General features: G+C 48.4%; 1 protein-coding gene across 5 annotated transcripts in view; it reads left to right on the forward strand.

Moving 5' to 3' along the window:
* The first annotated feature begins 867 nt into the window (after positions 1-867).
* CDH13 (cadherin 13) overlaps positions 868-17890 on the forward strand; it is a 1030961-nt gene continuing 1013938 nt past the window's right edge. For all 5 annotated transcript variants that reach the window (XM_042919726.1, XM_042919730.1, XM_042919731.1 and 2 more), the window contains exon 1: positions 868-1021. In XM_042919726.1, coding sequence (XP_042775660.1) covers positions 977-1021 — 45 coding nt within the window. In that variant the 5' untranslated portion in view covers positions 868-976. The remainder of the gene's footprint in view (positions 1022-17890) is intronic.

Here is a 17890-nt window from a genome sequence, read left to right on the forward strand (position 1 = left end):
CTTTTAGAAGCAGGCTGCATGGAAATGACAAAGTGAGATCTTTACTGCATAGTCTTAGATTCTTACTGGGAAAGGCAGACCTATATATCCCTCTGACCCTCATTCCCATAGCGCCCTACTTATAAAATTCCTTGGGCAGTCGCCATGACTATCCCCCATTCCCTGGGGATAGGTAGGAGCTTCTGAAAAATCACATCCATATAGGAAAAAAAAAGTTTCCTTAAATCATGGCTCCAACTTTGGTGCCAGATGCACATTTGTGGAGTAGGCGGCCAGTCAGATTCTCACCTGAGCAGTTAATAAAATCTATTGCCCCTTGATGGATTTTTTTTTTCTGCAAGCTAGAATTGATCTGTCGTATTTGTGATTTGTGAGATGGCAAGGAAACACCAAACACCATCATGACTTGGGCCACAGTTGGAAAAAAAGAAAAAAAAGAAAAAGAAAGAAAGGGGGGGAAAATCCACGGCCAAGTCTTTCCAGGCGTGGAGAGGGCTGGAACCGCTGGGGTCATTTTATTTGATTTATTGGAAATAAAGTGGATCTTATTAACATTTTAATAAAGAGAATCTTTTTGCACTGGGCTGGAAGTGTTCGCCAGTCCCCGGTGCAATTCCATTCTCTGCAAAGTGCATTCGGCTGGCGTTGCCCAGCGTGATTTGTGAGGCTGGGCCCCAACAGTCCAAAAAGGCAAAAAGGGCTGCCTCCTCCGAGGGGCTCGCTCTGTGCGAGGTGCTCGCCCTGTATCTGCCATGCAAAACGAGGGAGCTTTATGAAGGAATCCGTCTTGTAAAGCCATTGGTCCTGGTCATCAGCCTCTACCCAATGCTTTCGTGATGCTGCCGCTGATCTATTTGGGAAGTTGGCTGGCTGGTGAGGCAGAGCCTCTCCTCAAAGCCTGGCTCCCACGGAAAATATGCTCAGTGCAGCCAAGTGCATGAATGAAAACGCCGCCGGGCGCTTCTAGTCGGGCAAAATGCAGCCGAGAACTCCGCTCCTCCTGTGCGTTCTCCTGTCCCAGGTAGGGAAGAGGGGCAGCCGGGCGCGCCCCGCGCCCCGTTTCTGCATTCCGATCGTCTGGCGCCAGCAGGGAGAGGGGGCTTTCGCGGGTCGGGGGACTGTGGGGCGCGGCGGCGAAGAAAGCCTGGGGCTCGAAGGGAGGTCATTCCCAGCCCCAGAGATCCTCGGGGCGCGGGGAGGGGGGGGGGTGGCGGTTTCCCACTCCGGTGTGTGTGTGTGTGTGTGTGTGTGTGTGTGTGTGTGTGTGTACGTTCAGGGGAGGAGGAGAGAACTCCCGAGTCCCCCCCTTTTTTTTCCGCAAGCCGGGGCGACATTCTCGCCTACATCAAGTGGGGTAACTTTGATTCGCCTCCTCCTCCGGTGGCTCATGCATTGGAGAAAGACTCAGTTGGAGGCGACTCCAGCGAGTCGTGGTTTCCCCAGCGCAGCGCCGAACAGGGGGAAGCGCAGCTCCGGTCCGGATTGCGGGCTGCCGGGCTGGAGAGGCCGGCCTGGCATCGCCGACTTCCCGGGGCGCCCGGGCCCCCTCGCCCAGCCCCGCGGCGCGCAGGAAGGCGCCTCCCGCCAGCCCAGCGCTGCAGCCCGGCTGCTGCTGTCGCTCAAAGGCGCCGACTCTGGCCGCGCCCGCATCGGGGTTCTTTTCCTCCCCGATCTCGGGCCCAGAGCGCGTCCTCCCCCGCCCCCCGCCAGGACGCAGGCCCCAGCCCCTCGCGCCCCCTTTGTGCAGCCAGCTGGAGCCCCGGCCCGGAGCCCCGACTGCCGCCTCTGCTGCCTTCCCGGGCGGGCGCGGAGCGCAGAGAAAAGTTCAAGCCTTGCCCACCAGGGCTGCAGCTGCCTGTTAACCCTCGGAGCGCTGAGGCGCGAGGGAAGGACCGGGGATCCGGGAGAAGGCGGGGGGTGCGGTGCGACCGAGACGTGATTGTCCAGCTGCCGCCTCTGGATCTCCAAGATCTCGGGAAGTTTGTGTGCAGGAAAGCATACTCCGAGGAGGCCCGACCGGAGGTGCGGGCCGCTGAGGGGCACGCCCAGCCCTGTTCTGGGGCCTGTGGTTTCTGAGAGAGCAAGGCTACTCCGTCCCCGAGGCTTCCCTTGAAGCCCGTGGGACTCGGGATGAGCTGGCAGCCTACAAGTGGGTGGGTAAGATCAAGGCAGGGCCAGGCAGAGAGGAGGGAAGGAGACAGGGAGTGCTTTCGGGTGCTAGGAATGGGGGTTGAGTTCCTGGCCAGGACTCCTGGGTGCCAGGGGCCTGGGCACATGTGTGAGTGTGCTGGAGAGAGGGAGGGTGAGGCAGGCAGGATCCCAGGCGAGGGCTGGCTGGGATGTGGGGGTGCAGGGCATCGAAGGGAGGCCACTGCTGGATCCATGTTGGGGTTAGACTTTGGAAAGGGGCCAGTGTCCCAGGAACGCAGTGACCGTGTAAATGACTTAAAGTGGGGGCTAGTGGGTGGATGCCGGTGTCTGGGGACTGGGTAAGGTGCCTGGCTACGGAGCCCCTCCCCCACCCATGCTTTCTGCCTTCCCTGGATACACAGCCCCCATTCAGAACTGCCCAGTTACACTCCTTTCCTAACAGGGCTTTGCTGCCTGATTCTCTTGGGGGGGGGGGGGGTGTCCCTGTAACCTCAAGTCCTGCCACAAATCTTATGTCTATCTGTGGATCAGTTTTCCAGACTTTCTGGACTCCAGTGGTCCCTGAGGCTGTATGTATGTACATATATCCCTATTTAGCAGGACGGTTCAGAGGATGCTTCTGATTCAGACAGATCCTCTCTGCCATATGCTACTGGTACCACCTTGGGCACGTTGTTGAACATCTCTGGGCTTTCTGATTCTCCACTGTGAAATAATCTCTCCGCCTTCCTGGGAACGCCAGGCAGATTGATTGCATTCAACAGGATGTCCTAGGTAATGTGTTTACCATGAGGCCTGGCACACTGGGAACTGTTGGTGTCTGGGAGCACTTCCCTCCCACCCTGCCTTTCCCTAGGACTTTACAGTCCTTTTCTCTCTCAGCGTGCTGGGACCTCAGTCAGGGTCGCAGACCTGGCCCAAAGTTATGCCTCCTTTTGAGCAAGACAGACCGTGCGGCAGCACCCAGCAATCCCTGTGCACTAGGGGCTCCTCACAGGATACCTTTTGCAAAGCAACTGGTGTGTCTTCTCCTGCAGGGCCCAGCCAGCACAGGTGGGTTCTGCGGGCTGTGAGCTCACTCATTCCTAAGTGTGGGGCAGCAGAGGTGTTACCAGGAATGGAATCGCCTGCTCTCAGAGGCTTGTTTCTGTCTTACATTATTACCCGTAATCAGAGCAATCGTCCACATTAGGACGCTAAGTGATATCCTGGTTGCAACAGCACCTTGCAGAGAAATCATTTTGGTGTAATTCATTTCATGGGCAAGAGGTTCCAGGCCACAGCTCCGTGTGCCATAGGGAAAAGCGGGGAAAGTCTTAGAGCCTTTGAGTCCACCAGCGAAAACAGAACTTTCTTGAGGCAGAGAGAAAACATACGGAAGGGAAAAACAATGTAATAAAGCAAATTAGTCACTCGGTCCTAAGTGGTGTTCAGGCAAGCATGTATGTGTTTTTCCATCGCAATTGTAATATTCTGGGTCTGGCTTTGGAAGCCATCAATCTCTGTAAGTTTATTGGCTAGGTTGCTCTTTTAGGCATTTTGGAAAGGGGAAGAGGAATTCTAAGCAACAATGGCTGGAAGCTGGCAAAATTGAGAGACAGTGGCCTCTCTTCTCCCCTGGGGTGTTTTGGGAAAGGCTGTCCCAGAAGTGGCCTCTGGCATTTGGCTATGATAAATAATGAGTGTGAAACAAATCAAGGGAGGCATGACATAGAAATTCCACTGTAAATATGATTCCCCGCCCCCCTATTTGGGTATGGCTTACCAGTAGCCAAAAGTTCTAACAATGAATGAGTAATCCCCCAAGAATTAGAATTTTAGGGAGTGGTTCAGGTTTGGAGAGCAGTCACTTGGGAGTGACTAAAAACGTTCCACAGAGTTCTGAGATGTTGATTTAAAATGGGGCTCTTTCTTGGAGGCAGCATCTTGATTTTCAGGATTGTAAATGAGAACCTGTGTGTTTTTGTACCCCCAGAACGTCATATATTGTAGTTTAAGGGCAGTGTTTATTTGCAGAACCTTTCTGATGAGGAGAAAAGATTATGGGAGTAGCAGAGGGCACCCCCAGCCCTGACGTGGGGTCCACATGTGACAACCCATAAGATTTGAAACACACTGGGGAAACAGAGACGTAAGTGGTGAGAAGAGTCAAAGTGGTAGAGTTCAGATGGCTGAACAATTTTTTTAGCAAGTTCCCGAGGAGATTTAATAAACTGCAAGGCTGAATATGTGATCTGGAGTTTATGTAATGCCACAGTCTATATTAAAAGCCCAACAGTCATCTTAGCTAATCTCTTCTGCTCTGCTTCCCTCCCTTCTCTCCTTTGCTATCTTTAGCCCTTGGGTTTTCCATTAAATAAAATCTAATTCCTTCTAGAAGTGTCTCCTATGTGTTAGCGTAAAATTGCCTCACAAACCACTGTACCCAGTAAGTGCAGTGTCTAGAAGGACTGGCATTTGCCTGTGTGCGTCGAATCTCAGTTGGAAGTTTACTGTTTCAGCAAAACTACGGGTAGGCTCTTGAGAACATCCTTCTTTTCTTTCCCTCCTTCCAGAAAGACCGTTGCTTGGGAGAATCCAGTTTATTTCCGTTCAGTGGAAGGGAAGGAAAATGCCAAGCTATGGATTCAGTGACAGTCATATCGTCGAAATAGCCAACAGTGTTTCCTATTTCTTTGTGCCTGTGTCCATCTCTGTGTGTTTCAATCTTGTTTTAATACCTGTTGAAAAATTTCTCCAGAAGAGGGCTCCATCCACAGCATTACAAAATTCTGAACCTACAGCTGCTATATTTTAAAGAACCTCAGCGTAGTCGCTCTATCAACACACTACTGTTCTCCTTATTCCCAATTATTTTCTGGAAGCTACCCCAATGAGAAGTCCTACCATTTTGCACTCAGTATCTTTCCTCCTTTATTCCCTACTATACTTGCTTCTGTTCCATCTTATTCTTCAACTACGTTTCCCCTCTGAGTATTAGAGCAGGGAACATTTCAAAGACCTTTGTAGACAATACAATATGAAATGTGAGGAAGTTCTGAAATTTCCTGGCATTTGATTTCATTTGGACCTCGTTTTTCTCTTTAGGCAGCCAAAAGGCAGGCACAGTTACCCCACTAGGTAACTACCCAGAAGAATGACTCATGAGCCAGATTCACTCACCCTCCGGCACCAGTTGAAAAGGAGAGGGAAATATGTCTGTCATCCAATTACAATAATCAGCTGGGCAGAATCAAATCAAATGACCAGTGGTTTTGGCATTGTTTCCACTTAGCTGCGGGCAAGTTGCCCATGCGCCTGAGAGAATCGGAGCCTCCTGAAGGTTGCTGCCAATACAGTTCCCCGCAGCCTGTCTCCTCTCTAGCTACCTGGGGATCCCCTGGCTCCTCCTCCCTGAGCAGACAGGACAGATGATGATGGGCTGGACTGTAGGATCCCCTTCACTAGGCACTAAGTAGTAGCTTAGAGTAGAAAGCAGCTGCTCTTCACTTCTGAGAGAAGCAGCTAAGGGCAGGCCAGAGAACAGAAGAAATGGCATTTCAAACTTGAAACACAGACTGAGGTAGGGTTCATGTTGGTGAATGGGTCACCCTTTGGCCCAGCAGGTTGAACCTCGAGACACCTGCCTGGCAGTACTAAAGCTCACACATCCCAATTCTGCAACTCTGGCTTCTGGGCAAAGCAGCCACAGGCCAAATGTAGATTATGGATGTGTTTTGTTGGGCCCAAATGTTTTGAAAAGTTGGAAATCGTACATTAAAAAAAAAATCCAGGTCTCCTGCATTTCTTAAAATGTCAGAAGGTCAGGGAACCTGAGAGCTGCCCTCCCACTTGGCCACACTTCACTAGAGGGGAGTTACTACTGCCCCCTTTAGGCGGGGCATGCCTCTGTAATTTGCCACAGTCCCCACCAGCCCCTACTACTCACCCACCGGTTGTACCTGCTTATTTTGCCCCATAGCCATTTGTGTTGGGAACTTCCGCTTTCACAAATTTTGAGACTTAATCGCATTGATGCGGGGTGTGTGTGTGTGTGTGTGTGTGTGTGTGTGTCTGTGATAGGCTATTTGGAAAGGAAGGGACATGCCTCTTTTTGATCACTGTGATTGAACTAGATTGACACTTGCCTTGGAAGAACAAAGGGACTACACCTCCTTCCTGAGAACATTCCTACCATCAGTGCCGTTGGGTGACTGGGGGTACCCAGAACACCAGGACACCCAGATCATCGCTCCATATGTAATAGTTACACCCAGAGAAGTAATGCACCGCAGCTTTGAGTCAGTCAGGGTGTGGGTACAGCGGAGTGTTGGTACAGCCCAAACATTGCTCTGCATCAACAGTCCCAGGGCTCTGGGAGTATGGATGGCTTGTAGGCCCCAGTGCGCTGTTAGACCAGGAAGCATCTGTGCCCTTGGAGTACAGTGACTTTCTGGGCATTGTCATTCCAACAGTGTTGCTCACCCACAGTATGAGTGTCATCAGAACATCACAATAACTTATTGTACTCAGCCCTGCAGGGGACTCTGGGAGCACCGAGCCAGCTCTCAGAGCATTTGTAACTTCAAGGTAACGTTAGTTCCAGAGCTTTGTTGCCTAGAGTACTTTTATACACAGGACATTGCCACCCCTACCACCAACTGGAGTTTGTATGATGTTTTTGTAACTGTTTTTAATACTTAACACCCACTATAGTCTACCCATAGTGTTAATGCTGTAATTAATGTCCTCTGGCTCCATAAATACTAGACTAATCTGTCCACGCATCCTATCCCAAGAGGTAAGCCTCAGATAACTTGTTTTCCTTAGCTGCAGACCTCAAAGATCAGGGTAAATATAACTACACATATTAAAAAAAAAAAAAAGGTGATTGTTTTTCCTCTGTCAGTTGCCAAGAGAAGTCAAATTCCTGAAAATTAGCATTAGGAATAGGCACGTTTTGACATGTCATGTCTCATTTCAAAGGCCTCAGCAGGCGTCACCCAATCTGCTACAGAAGCACAAAGCCCCTGTGTCTCCCAGCTGAGTGGAGGCCGGGCTGGGGTGCAGGGCCGCAGCTGTTCAGCCGAGAGCAGCCCCTGCCACATGCCTGGGCAGGGCCAGGAAGTGAGCTCAGCCTCTGGAGAAGCCCAGGGACCCTGCAAGGAATGTGTCAGACTCCATCCCTGCCTTCTGCGGCCTCCGGGCCAAAGTCTCTCTCCTCTGGAGGTGGCAGGGAACCGCTTCTCCACGAGTTGCCTGACGCGGTGCCTGCAAGTGCCTGGAGCTTGGGCCTGTGTGGTAATCTCCCTCTTAGCAGGAGTAGGGCCTGCAGAAGTTTGCCAGACCCTGCCCGCGGAACCCGTGGATGGCTCAGGCCATACAGGCTCTGCCTTCAACTGCCATGTGCTGCTGGGCATCTGGGATCATCTAACGCAGGGGTTGCAAAGGGCAGCCTGTGGGCTAATTCTTGCCTGCAGCCTGTTTTTATAAATAGTTTTATTGGAACATAGCCATGCCCATTCATTTATATAATTGTCTATGGCCGAGCGTGTGCTATAACAACAGAGTTGACACCATATGGCCACAAAGCCTAAAATATTTACTATTTGGCCCTTTACAGAACAAGTTTGCTGACTCCTGTTCTGACTCAAAATGACAGCCAGAGGGACTGTAGGGAACTTTCTCAAGGGGCAGGGAGCCATTAGGGATTCAGTCATCAGGGACTGTCCCCTCCAAGCCCCAAGCACTCAAACAACTTGACTTTAAGGAGATTTACCTGGGACTGAGTGGATCAGTAAGTATCTGTGATATCCACAGAGGACCTACTATGTGCTCAGGTTACGACTCCTGGTAAGGCCGACTCAGTCTCTGCTCTCTTGGGGTTCAGGCCTCGAGAGATCCCTGGGCAGTGGAGATCAAGGTCAATTACTGAATAATTCGAAGCAGAGAAACTGCTATGACCGAAGAAGACACAGTTGTGTGAAGTTGTGCTGTTCTATCCAGTGTGCTGGTCTGTGCCTCGTCTTTCTCCCCCACTAAACTATAAGGTCCATCACAGCACATGCTGTTGTCTGATTGGTTTACTTCTGTATCCCTAGGGCCTAGGACAGTGCTGGTGTACAGCAGGCCCTCAGCAAATGTGAATGAATGAATGAATGAATGAATGAACGAATGAATATAAGAAAGGCATCAGATCCAGATGAAGGACCTGGGAGGCTTCCCTGATAGCCTGATGCTTCATCACAGTCTGGAGGAGTAGTGAGCCTTACAGACAGGGGAATGCCAGAAGGTGTGGGCAGGGAAAAGCATTCCAGGCAGAAACAGCCTGAGGGAAGTCTCTGTGCAGGAGGAAGTAACCATGATAGGAGGAGCAGTGGTGCCAGAGCCCCTGGGATTTGGCAGCCACCACAGGGATTTTGGTGTTTGTCCTGGAGCCTTGGGAAGCCATTGAAACTAATAAGGGGAGGGTGTGGTGTGACAAGGTCATATTTTCACTTTGGAAAGGTCACCCTGGCTGTAGTGTGGGGAATGGATCGACACCGGGTACGAACGGAAGTGAGAAGCCAGCCCAGGCCTGAGGTCGCAGGAGTAACAGTGCAGGAGAGAGGAAACAGACGCACCACTCAGAGCATCCAAGAGACATTTAGGGCAGAACCTGGCAGGGCTCGGTCTCTGGGTTCGCAGATGGCAGAGCACGGGCCAGGGAGGGGTGAAGTAGCGAGCTTGAGTTCTGACTCTTTCAATTGGCAGGAAGCTGCCAATTGCCCAAAGAAGGAACCCAGGTGTTTGACATCATAAGCAGGGTCTGAGGGCCGTTTCCATGGGGCTGTTAGCCAGCCTGCACCAGTGCTCCTTGGGAGAGGCCTCCCGGGCCCCCATGACACCCATGCTCATGGATCCAGTCCGTGTTCGCACCTGGGACGGGCACTGTGGGGGCCTGGAAGTGCCCTTGTCTAGAGAGACTGATGCGTCGCCTCTATAATTAACCAATCTCTGAGGCTTTTCATGCAAAAGATATTTGGGAGAAACATTGCCAAGCCCTTTAATCGTTTCTTGAACATTCAATCAGCAGCACTAGAAATATTTCTTACATGAAGCAAATAATGATCTACTACTTTCGGCAATCACTTTCCGAATGCTAACAAGTCTTCATTTCTGCATGTTGGATGTGGCCTTGGTGACTCTTCTGTTTCCAGATGCGGTAGAATCTTCAGCTGGGTGCTGGGGAGTAGTATGCTGGTAAATGTTTAAAAACTGGCTCTCTCTCTCTCTCTCTCTCTCAAAAAAAAAAAAAAAAAGAGCAGCACAGCTATGTTATCCTCCAAAGATGAGGGATACACAGGTGTCTGCTCCTTAAGTTTTTATTGAGGAATTTAGGGAATTCGTAGGGAAACAGGATGGGCCTGGAACCTGTTCTCAGGGGGCTTGCTACCTACAGAGGGCAACCATGAGAAAATAAATAGCTGAAATAATACGAATTTGGTAATTGTTGCAATAGGAGACAATAGAGACTAAAACAGCTCAAAGGGGTGGTTGCTGTGACCTCCCTCCCATCCTTCCATTTTGCCCTCCCTCCCCCACCACTTACATCCATGTTTCCTTCTTTCTTCCCATAATTATTAAAATCTACCAAGGGCAGGGACACCTGGGGGGCTCAGTTGGTTAAGCTCCGGTCATGATTTTGCCGTTTGTGAGTTTGAGCCCCGCGTGCATCTGGCTCTGTGCTGACAGCTCAGAGCCTGGAGCCTGCTTTGGATATGGTGTCTCCCTGTCTCTCTGCCCCTCCCCTGCTCATGCTCTGTTCTCTTTCTCTCAAAAATAAATAAACATTAAAAAATTAAAAAAAAAACCTACCAGGTGCCAAGAATGCTGCTGATTTGGGGATGCAGAGGTGAATACAACACCTGGTCCTGAATAGGGCCGGTGCTGGAGGTGACTCAGGGCCTATGGTCTGCCAGGACTCAGAGGCTAACGAGCGTCTCAGCTTGCTTCAGAGAGTTAGGAAGACTTCTGAGATTTTAAGAAGTGAGTTTGAATCCTGGCCGTCTGTGTGCTGTGTGACCTCAGATGAGTTACCTTATTTCCCTCCTCTTCTGTTTCCTCCTGCGTCTGGGCAAGGAGAGGGAGTAGGTGTAACTGCCCAGCAGGGTTCCGGTTAAGTCCACGTATGCTCATGACCCCATCCGGTGGCTGACAAATGCTCTATGGATGCTAAAGGAATGTTGGTGTATTAACTTGCACATACTGTGCTCCAGGGAAGCTTGTGGCTTGCAGGCACCACGGGGCCTTGGCCTTGATCATCTGAGTAACCTAGAGGGGAAGAACATGCTTGTGTATTTAAAATGCATGGGCATTAAAAAATAAATAAATAAAGTTTGCTTTCTAGAGAAGGATTTGCCAGTTCCCATATTGGTAGCTCCCCAAAGATGGCTCCCCTTGGGATTTCATGCCTCATAAAATCACTTGATCTGGTGGGATCTTATCTACTAGATGTATCTTCTTAGCAGCTGTTTCCCTGGAGGCTTTTTCAGGGCACTGTGTGTGTGTGTGTGTGTGTGTGTACATGTGAGCACCGTGAGCACTTATGATTATGATTTAAAATATATCAAAATACCTGTAGCAAATTTACTGTATAATTTATTGCTATGTGCTGGTTGCATACATTAGCTCAAATCTTTATTGCAAACCTTAGGGACAACTATTCTTAACCCATTTTATATATGATGAAAAGAAGTGCAGAGTGGTTGAGTCATTTGCCTAAGGCCACACAGCCCCTAGGAATGCAGACCAGGGATTGGGCCCATGCATTTCTGATTCTTGTGCATATGAGTTTTCCTCCATATTTCACTCATGTATGAAAGCTTCCTCCCTTATCCCCCCAAAGGTTGTAAGAGTTTTCTTCCTTGACTATTTTGTTTTCTGGCTTTCCTGGAGTTAAAATGGCTACTTGTAGTGACCCCATTTTTGAATTCCTGGTCTCTAAAAGTGGGCCTGGGACCTGGGCCTCCTGTCTGGGTTAATGATTGCAACCTTCAGAACTGGGTTAGCCCAGGATCAGTTATGTTGTCACTGAGTCCTTGCTGTTGACCAGGGACCACCACCCATCCACACTGCATGCTTTGCTCAGCAAGAATGGCTGTCTTGCTAAGAATAGCCACACAGATGCTGGGACTGAGCCAGGGTGTGGTTCTTCTGTGGCCTCCAGCGCAGGTAAATTCTCTCATGGTAAATTTGCTGGCTGTTTCCTGTCTGCTGCTAAGCTCTGAGGCTGGATGGCATTCCTCCCCAAGGGTGCCGAGGGGCTCCAATGTTCCCTGAGTGCCACTGACTACAACATTTTCCCCAATCCATAGGAAAATGAGAAATATACAGCCTGCAGCTATATTGAAACACACAGATCTATGGTGCATTGCAACTGAACTGAATCTAACCTGAAGTGTAGTTCTGTTTTACCAGAAGCGTTTTCTTTTTTCCTTTTAATTCAGTTTAAGTGCCTTTAGTCAGGGTAGCCATTGATTCAGTGAACATTTGCTGTATGTGCCTGGCATTGTCTTATGTACTGGTGGCATAGCAGAGGGCGCTCACAGGGCCCCTGTGCAGGTGGGTGGACACATTCTCACCCTGCCCCAGCCCTCACCACTCCACATGGTGGCCTTGCATTGCTGCCTCTCTCAGGACGTTTGGATCTGTGCACCCCAATGTGTACACCTCATGTTTCAGTCATTTAACAAGTATTAGCTGATCAGCCACTGTGTCGCAGCATCATGCTTTACACTGGGTTAGCAACAGTGGTTAAGAAAGACGGGATTGCCTGCCTTCACAGAGTCTACCTTCCAATGATGGAGAGAGGCAGTAAACCACAAAAATAAGTAAATATAATAATTTTGGATAGTGATGGTGCTGTAAAACAATTGCATTTGGATAGTCAGTTGCTCTGAGTTTGTCCACAGCCCTCCCTTGGGATGGAAAGTTCATTGTTCTGATGTGATGACCTTTTTAGTTTCAGGGATGAAATGTCCTATTGTTTGTAAATGAAGTTAGCTAACTACTGCCTATCACAGTTTTATCTTCAATTTATGATGGTAAATAGAGTGGTAAAGTGTTGTTGCCAAACCTTTGTCCATTCTCTATTTTTTGTGTTTCTTGAAATTTTGCTTTTGGGAATCTAAAGATACTGCGACCAAAGATTTGCACTTACAGGTGGGTAATCTCTTTCTGTAAAGAATAAAATATATATCTATAGAAGAAAAATATGTCTCTCTTGCAGCTACTCAACACTATCCATGTAGTGTGAAAACAGTTACATACAGTATGTAAACAAATGGGTAGGTCTGTATTTCAATAAAACTTTATTTACAAAAATAAGCAGAGCTGGATTTGGCCCTCAGGCTGTAGTTTGCCACCTTCTGATCAAATCCATTAGCTGCCTTACTGGTTGGTTAAACTGGGATAGGGTCAAGGCCAAGGAGAGAGACGATTTCTTTGGCCTGTTGTTACCATGAGAACTGTGGCAGTTCTCAGTTACCATGAGATACTGTGACAGTATCACTTGATTATTCCACGTTAGCTTTGTTCAAGGTAAAGATTAACCATGAAACATCATTCTCAGACCAGCTCTAAACTATCTAATAATTTAGCTTTTGTAGTAACTATCTGGACTACAATTCTTAAGGCTTCCTTGCCACCCAAAAGTATATTGATGTTAAACACTGTATCTTAGGTTGTCTTCCCCCAAACAGTGACGGAGATACAGGCTTGGATGCAGGGAGCTAATCTGAGAGATGATCCCGAGGCACAGAAGTGAGGAACACGAAACAAGAAAGAAGGAAAGACAGTAAAGAACGTGTCATTGAGCTGGTTATGGTCATGAGCAACTAGGGCTCCTTACTGCCGGGGCCCCTCAGCACTGTGTGAAACTTGCTTCAGGATGGTCCCTTTGTAGGATGGGAGGCTGGGGTGAGTGTCCACTATCCCAGTCTTCCGTTGGTCAAGGGTGGCCCCTGGCACCATTAATTTCTCTGTGTTTCCCCACTGAACCTTTGTGGCTCTGGAGGAGCAACCATGGTTTTGGAAGAGTCCTGAGTGGAAAAGTAGAGAGGTGTGGCATGGACTTAGACTGGCAGTATATGTCCTGGGTAGGGCATGAGAGTATGTAAGAGATTTCAGTTGCCTCCCTTACACGTTACTGAAAACTTCCTTAGTAGAGCCAATGATGAAGGAAAGGGTCATGGTTGTTTTTTTTTTTTTTTTTTTTTAAACCTGCTGAGTTTGGTTTAGTACCTACCTGCAGGTACTCTCTTTCCCACTAGATGGTACCAGTATGCCAAAGCCCTGGAATGCTACCTTAGGGCCTCATCATTGACATGGATGTATTCCCACTACTTATGAACAATTAAAGAATAAGCATGTTGAGATTGGAGGAACAGACTACAGATATTTGGGGGACAGAAGGTGGCAGGAAAGTGGAGGTTGTCTAAATAGTTACCCTCATTCACTCATTCACTCATTCACCAACAAATCTTATTGCCCACCCACTAAGTACTTCAACGCTTTTCTCAGGATTGGGAATACAGATAAAAGCAGTGTACACGAAGTCCCTAAGTCCCTAAGCTGGTTGGGGGAGAGATAATGGAAAACGAGCCCATAGATGCATGATGTCTGTCATGTGTTGAGTGCTGTGGAGAACAAAGTCAGTGAAGGGATGGACAGGGCAGGGAGAGCACAGCCCCTCTGGTGTCTGTCTGCCTGTCTTGTCAGCTAGTAGGGTGAAAGATTATTTCCATCTGTTTCCTAAACCCCATTCTGCCTGTCACCAACCTCTTGTGATTATGCTTATGTGGTTTATTTTCACAACGAGACTGTGAGCTTGTGGAAGGCAGAAGTCGTGCTTGGCCAACTGGAACCCGCTGCAGCCCACGTCAACCAACTGCTTGTTGGTTGACTTCATTTGTTGGGATTCATTCTGGATTGTTATTGTTGTGGACACACAATAGAGTCACACTTTACTCAGGGGTTAGAGTATTTTAGAATATAAAGTCTAGGTTTAAGGCAAACACAGAGTTGTCATTAACCTTGAAATATCTTAAGTTGCCCACTAAATTGCAGTGTGTGGTTTTGTGTATGCATCCCTGTACTGTAATCAATATGTAACAATGTATAATGGAAGCCATAACGTACAGTGCATAATAAAGAATATAGGCAAGATATAATTTTATGGAATTTAATTGCAGTACTTAAATTGTTCTTTTTCCTTCTCGTTTTGGTGGAAGAGCTGGATTTCCATTAGTTAAATGTGCATATGATAAGCCTTCATTGTATTCATTCAAGCTGGTTTCTTAATCATACGATTCCCAGCAGGCTGTGTACTGGGGAGGGCAAGAGCTGTGTTCTCTGTGCTCTGTTCATCTTTGGGTTCCCACCACCGGTCACATGGTTTGGGGCAGAGGAGCAGCATATTAGTCATAACGGTAGTAGCAGCAGTAATGGGGTTACACATCTAAGCAGTGCTTACTCGGAGCTAGGCCCTGTGTGAGTGCTTTCGATGTATTAATTAGCGCATTTAGTCCTCCTAAAGACTCTTTGGTGTATCTACTATGATTTTAATTCCATTTCACAGATGGGGACATTCCAGGAGAACTGGGTAAGGTCACACAGCTTTTGAGCTCTGGGGCTGACATTCAAACTTGAGCAGTCCTGGACACAAAAGGCCATATATATTGTATGATTCGGTGAAATGGAAAGAATTGTTCAGAACAGGCAAATCCATAGAGACAGAGGGCAAGAGCAGTGGTTGCCTAAGACCCGGGGTGGGAGGAGCAGGGAATGGGAAGTGGGATTTCTTTCTGGGGGGTGATGGAAGTGTTCTGGAATTATATAGTGGTGATGGTTGTACAAGTCTGTGAACCTACTAAAACTACAGAATTGTATACGTTAACAGGTTCAACTTTATACAATGTGGATTATGTTTCAGTAAAGTTGTTGTTAGGGGCTCCTTGGTGGCTCAGTCGGTTAAGCTTCCAACTTCGGCTCAGGTCATGACCTTATGGTTCGTGAGTTTGAGCCCCGCATCGGGCTCGCTGCTGTCAGCACAGAGCCCACTACATATCTTCTCTCCCCCACTCTCTGCCCCTTCCCCCCTTGTGCTGTCTCTCTTTCTCTCTCGAAAATAAATAAGCATTAAAAAAAAAAAAGCTGTTGTTAAACAGAAAAGCAAGCAAACCTCAGGCAGTCCAACCTCAGGGCTCTTGTGTGGCCACCCCTGACCCTTTCCTGCTCAACAAGTGCCTGTGGCATTCTACTGTCTTTACCTGCATTAACCCTGCTATTCCTCAATAGGTGCCTATCATCCACTTCATTTCAGAGATCAGAAAACCAACGCAGACATATACTGAGGAACTTGGGGCTGGCAGTTCTGGGCCTGCAGTATACCAGTTTTCACACGTTTCATTTTTCATTTTATTTTTTCAATGTTTATTTACTTTTAAGAGAGAGAGAGAGAGACAGAGTATGAGTGGGGGAAGGGCAAAGAGAGAGGGAGACACAGAATCTGAAGCAGCCTCCAGGCTCTGAGCTGTCAGCACAGAGCCTAACGTGGGGCTCAAAGTCACAGACCACGAGATCATGACCTGAGCCGAAGTCGGCCGCTTAACCGACTGAGCCACCCAGGCACCCCTCACACATTTTATTAATTAAAAACGACCCTGGTAAACCAAAGCTGCAGGCAACTTGGCCCATCAGAAATAAAGCAATGTTTTGCAGATTTGCAAAGTGGATTAAGATCCCTCTCTGCTCACTGGTCATTCTTCCTCCCTGGCCCAGGCAGGTCTGGTGTACAGTACTGGCAGTAAGGCCCAGAGACTTTAGGGTCTTAGTGTGTGTTAGTGAGGCTGATTTCTAAAAGTAATAAACATAAGTGGCCCAGGAAAGGGGAGAATAGGGGGAGGGGGAAGAGAGCTAACTGACATGCTAAGTGTCATTGTATTCAAGTTGACAGCAGATTGCTGAAAGGATTTATCCAAATTAACAAGAATGTTTGGCACCCCTTGGCAGGTTCAGTTGAAGACTTCATGGCCTGGCAATGAGAAGGCATCTGAGGTCTGAGGCAGGGGAAGGAGCTCTTTGGTCCTACACTTGGCACTCAGCACCTCCAAATCCAGGCCCCCGCCCCACCAAAAACGTTCCCCCATCAGCACCTGCCACCCCCACCAGATGTCTCTTCCTGAACATGAAATATATTCCTCTCTGTCTTCACTCTTGTGTTGATGATTTGTATTTCTCTTTCGTGTTTAAAATGCAGAGGGATGAAGTCATTAGCGGAGCACTGTGCAGCAGGAAAGGGCAGCAGGGCTTGCCCCTGGATCAGTCCCAGGATGCCTATTTTGTGCTCCTGGAGGGTGTGGATTTATAAAGACAAAGCTGAGGGACTGTAAATGTCTTCCCGAATCTCTAGTCTGGAGGAGCAGAGACTCCTGGGCTGGGAGTCTCCTTGGGCTGGGACAGGAGCTGGCATTGAAAGGGTTCTGGCTGCGATCTGGTTTCCCAGGTGGCTGGCCTCTGGGTGGCAGGGACTCTGCTGGGCCCCCTGGATTCCTTAAGCTTTCCCAGGTAACAACAGGTGACTATACAAAACCACGTGCGTCTATGATTTTCCAATGTAGTGTTTTGTATTCTGAAGAGGTACTGCTTCCAAAAGAGGTTATTAATAAGGGTTCTGGGAAAAAATAAAATATTGCCTGACCTAATATTTTGGGAAACTCTGGACTTACCCATAGAAATGAAACAGGTTGTGTTTTGTTTTCCACAACTGAATGTCTCTGAGGCTTTAGTGAGCCCCTCTTTAGGGAGCAAAGAGGGGCTCCCTAAGGCTGCATTTCCAATGCTTTTGCTAAATTCCCAGGGGTAAGGGAACTCTTGCATAGAGTATGTCACTAGATAGTGACGCACAGGCTACATGTGGGAAACAAATTGTGGACTCTGGGGTCTCCGAGTTTGGGCCTTCACCATCAGGACCAGCAGTGTCAGCATCACCTGGGAGCTTATTAATGCAATCGTCCACCCAGCATCTACTTATTCAGAGCTTCTGGGGTAGATCCTGCGATCTGTATCTTCACACAGATGCCCTCCAGGGGATTCTGATGTTCCCTCAAGTTTGGAAACTGCTGCTCCAGTGCGTTTTGTGGGGAGAGAGACCTTCCTGATGTTGAGCTGGGTGAAGGAGGGAAACATTTGCCAGGCTCCTCTGAAGAAAGTGGAGATTACAAAATGCAGACCACAGAGATATGGGAGTGGAGGCTGAAGGTTCTGCTCTATCCCATTATGGCCACGGGGTGTTTACTTCTGGGAGACCCTAAGCTGTGTTCACAGAATGCTTTCAGGGACAGCTGTGGTCCCCACAGTCCAGAAGACCTGGCATGATGACAGAAGAGGCATCTGGGAAGTCTGTGTAGGGGTGGCAAAACTCATCTAAGGTTTTTATCTGGGATTCTTTAAAAAAAAAGATTAATAGGAGAAAAGCCAGCAGCTTATTAATATGTATACCACATATATACATAGTAGATACCCAGGGAAAACATGAGTAACTTGCAGAGTTGGCTTGGAACTCCAGCTTAGATACCATCTTAAGCTAAATACAAGGAAGAGAAAGGTGTGGGGAGGCCAGTTGTGAGGATGTAATGGGATTGAAAACTAGAATGAGGTTTGTGACGCAGGGTTAAGTCAGTGCCTTCTGCATTGATAAGGACCTGAAGTTGTCTATAGG

Source organism: Panthera leo, chromosome E2 (genome assembly GCF_018350215.1).
Source record: "Panthera leo isolate Ple1 chromosome E2, P.leo_Ple1_pat1.1, whole genome shotgun sequence".
Taxonomy (NCBI): Eukaryota; Metazoa; Chordata; class Mammalia; order Carnivora; family Felidae; genus Panthera; species Panthera leo.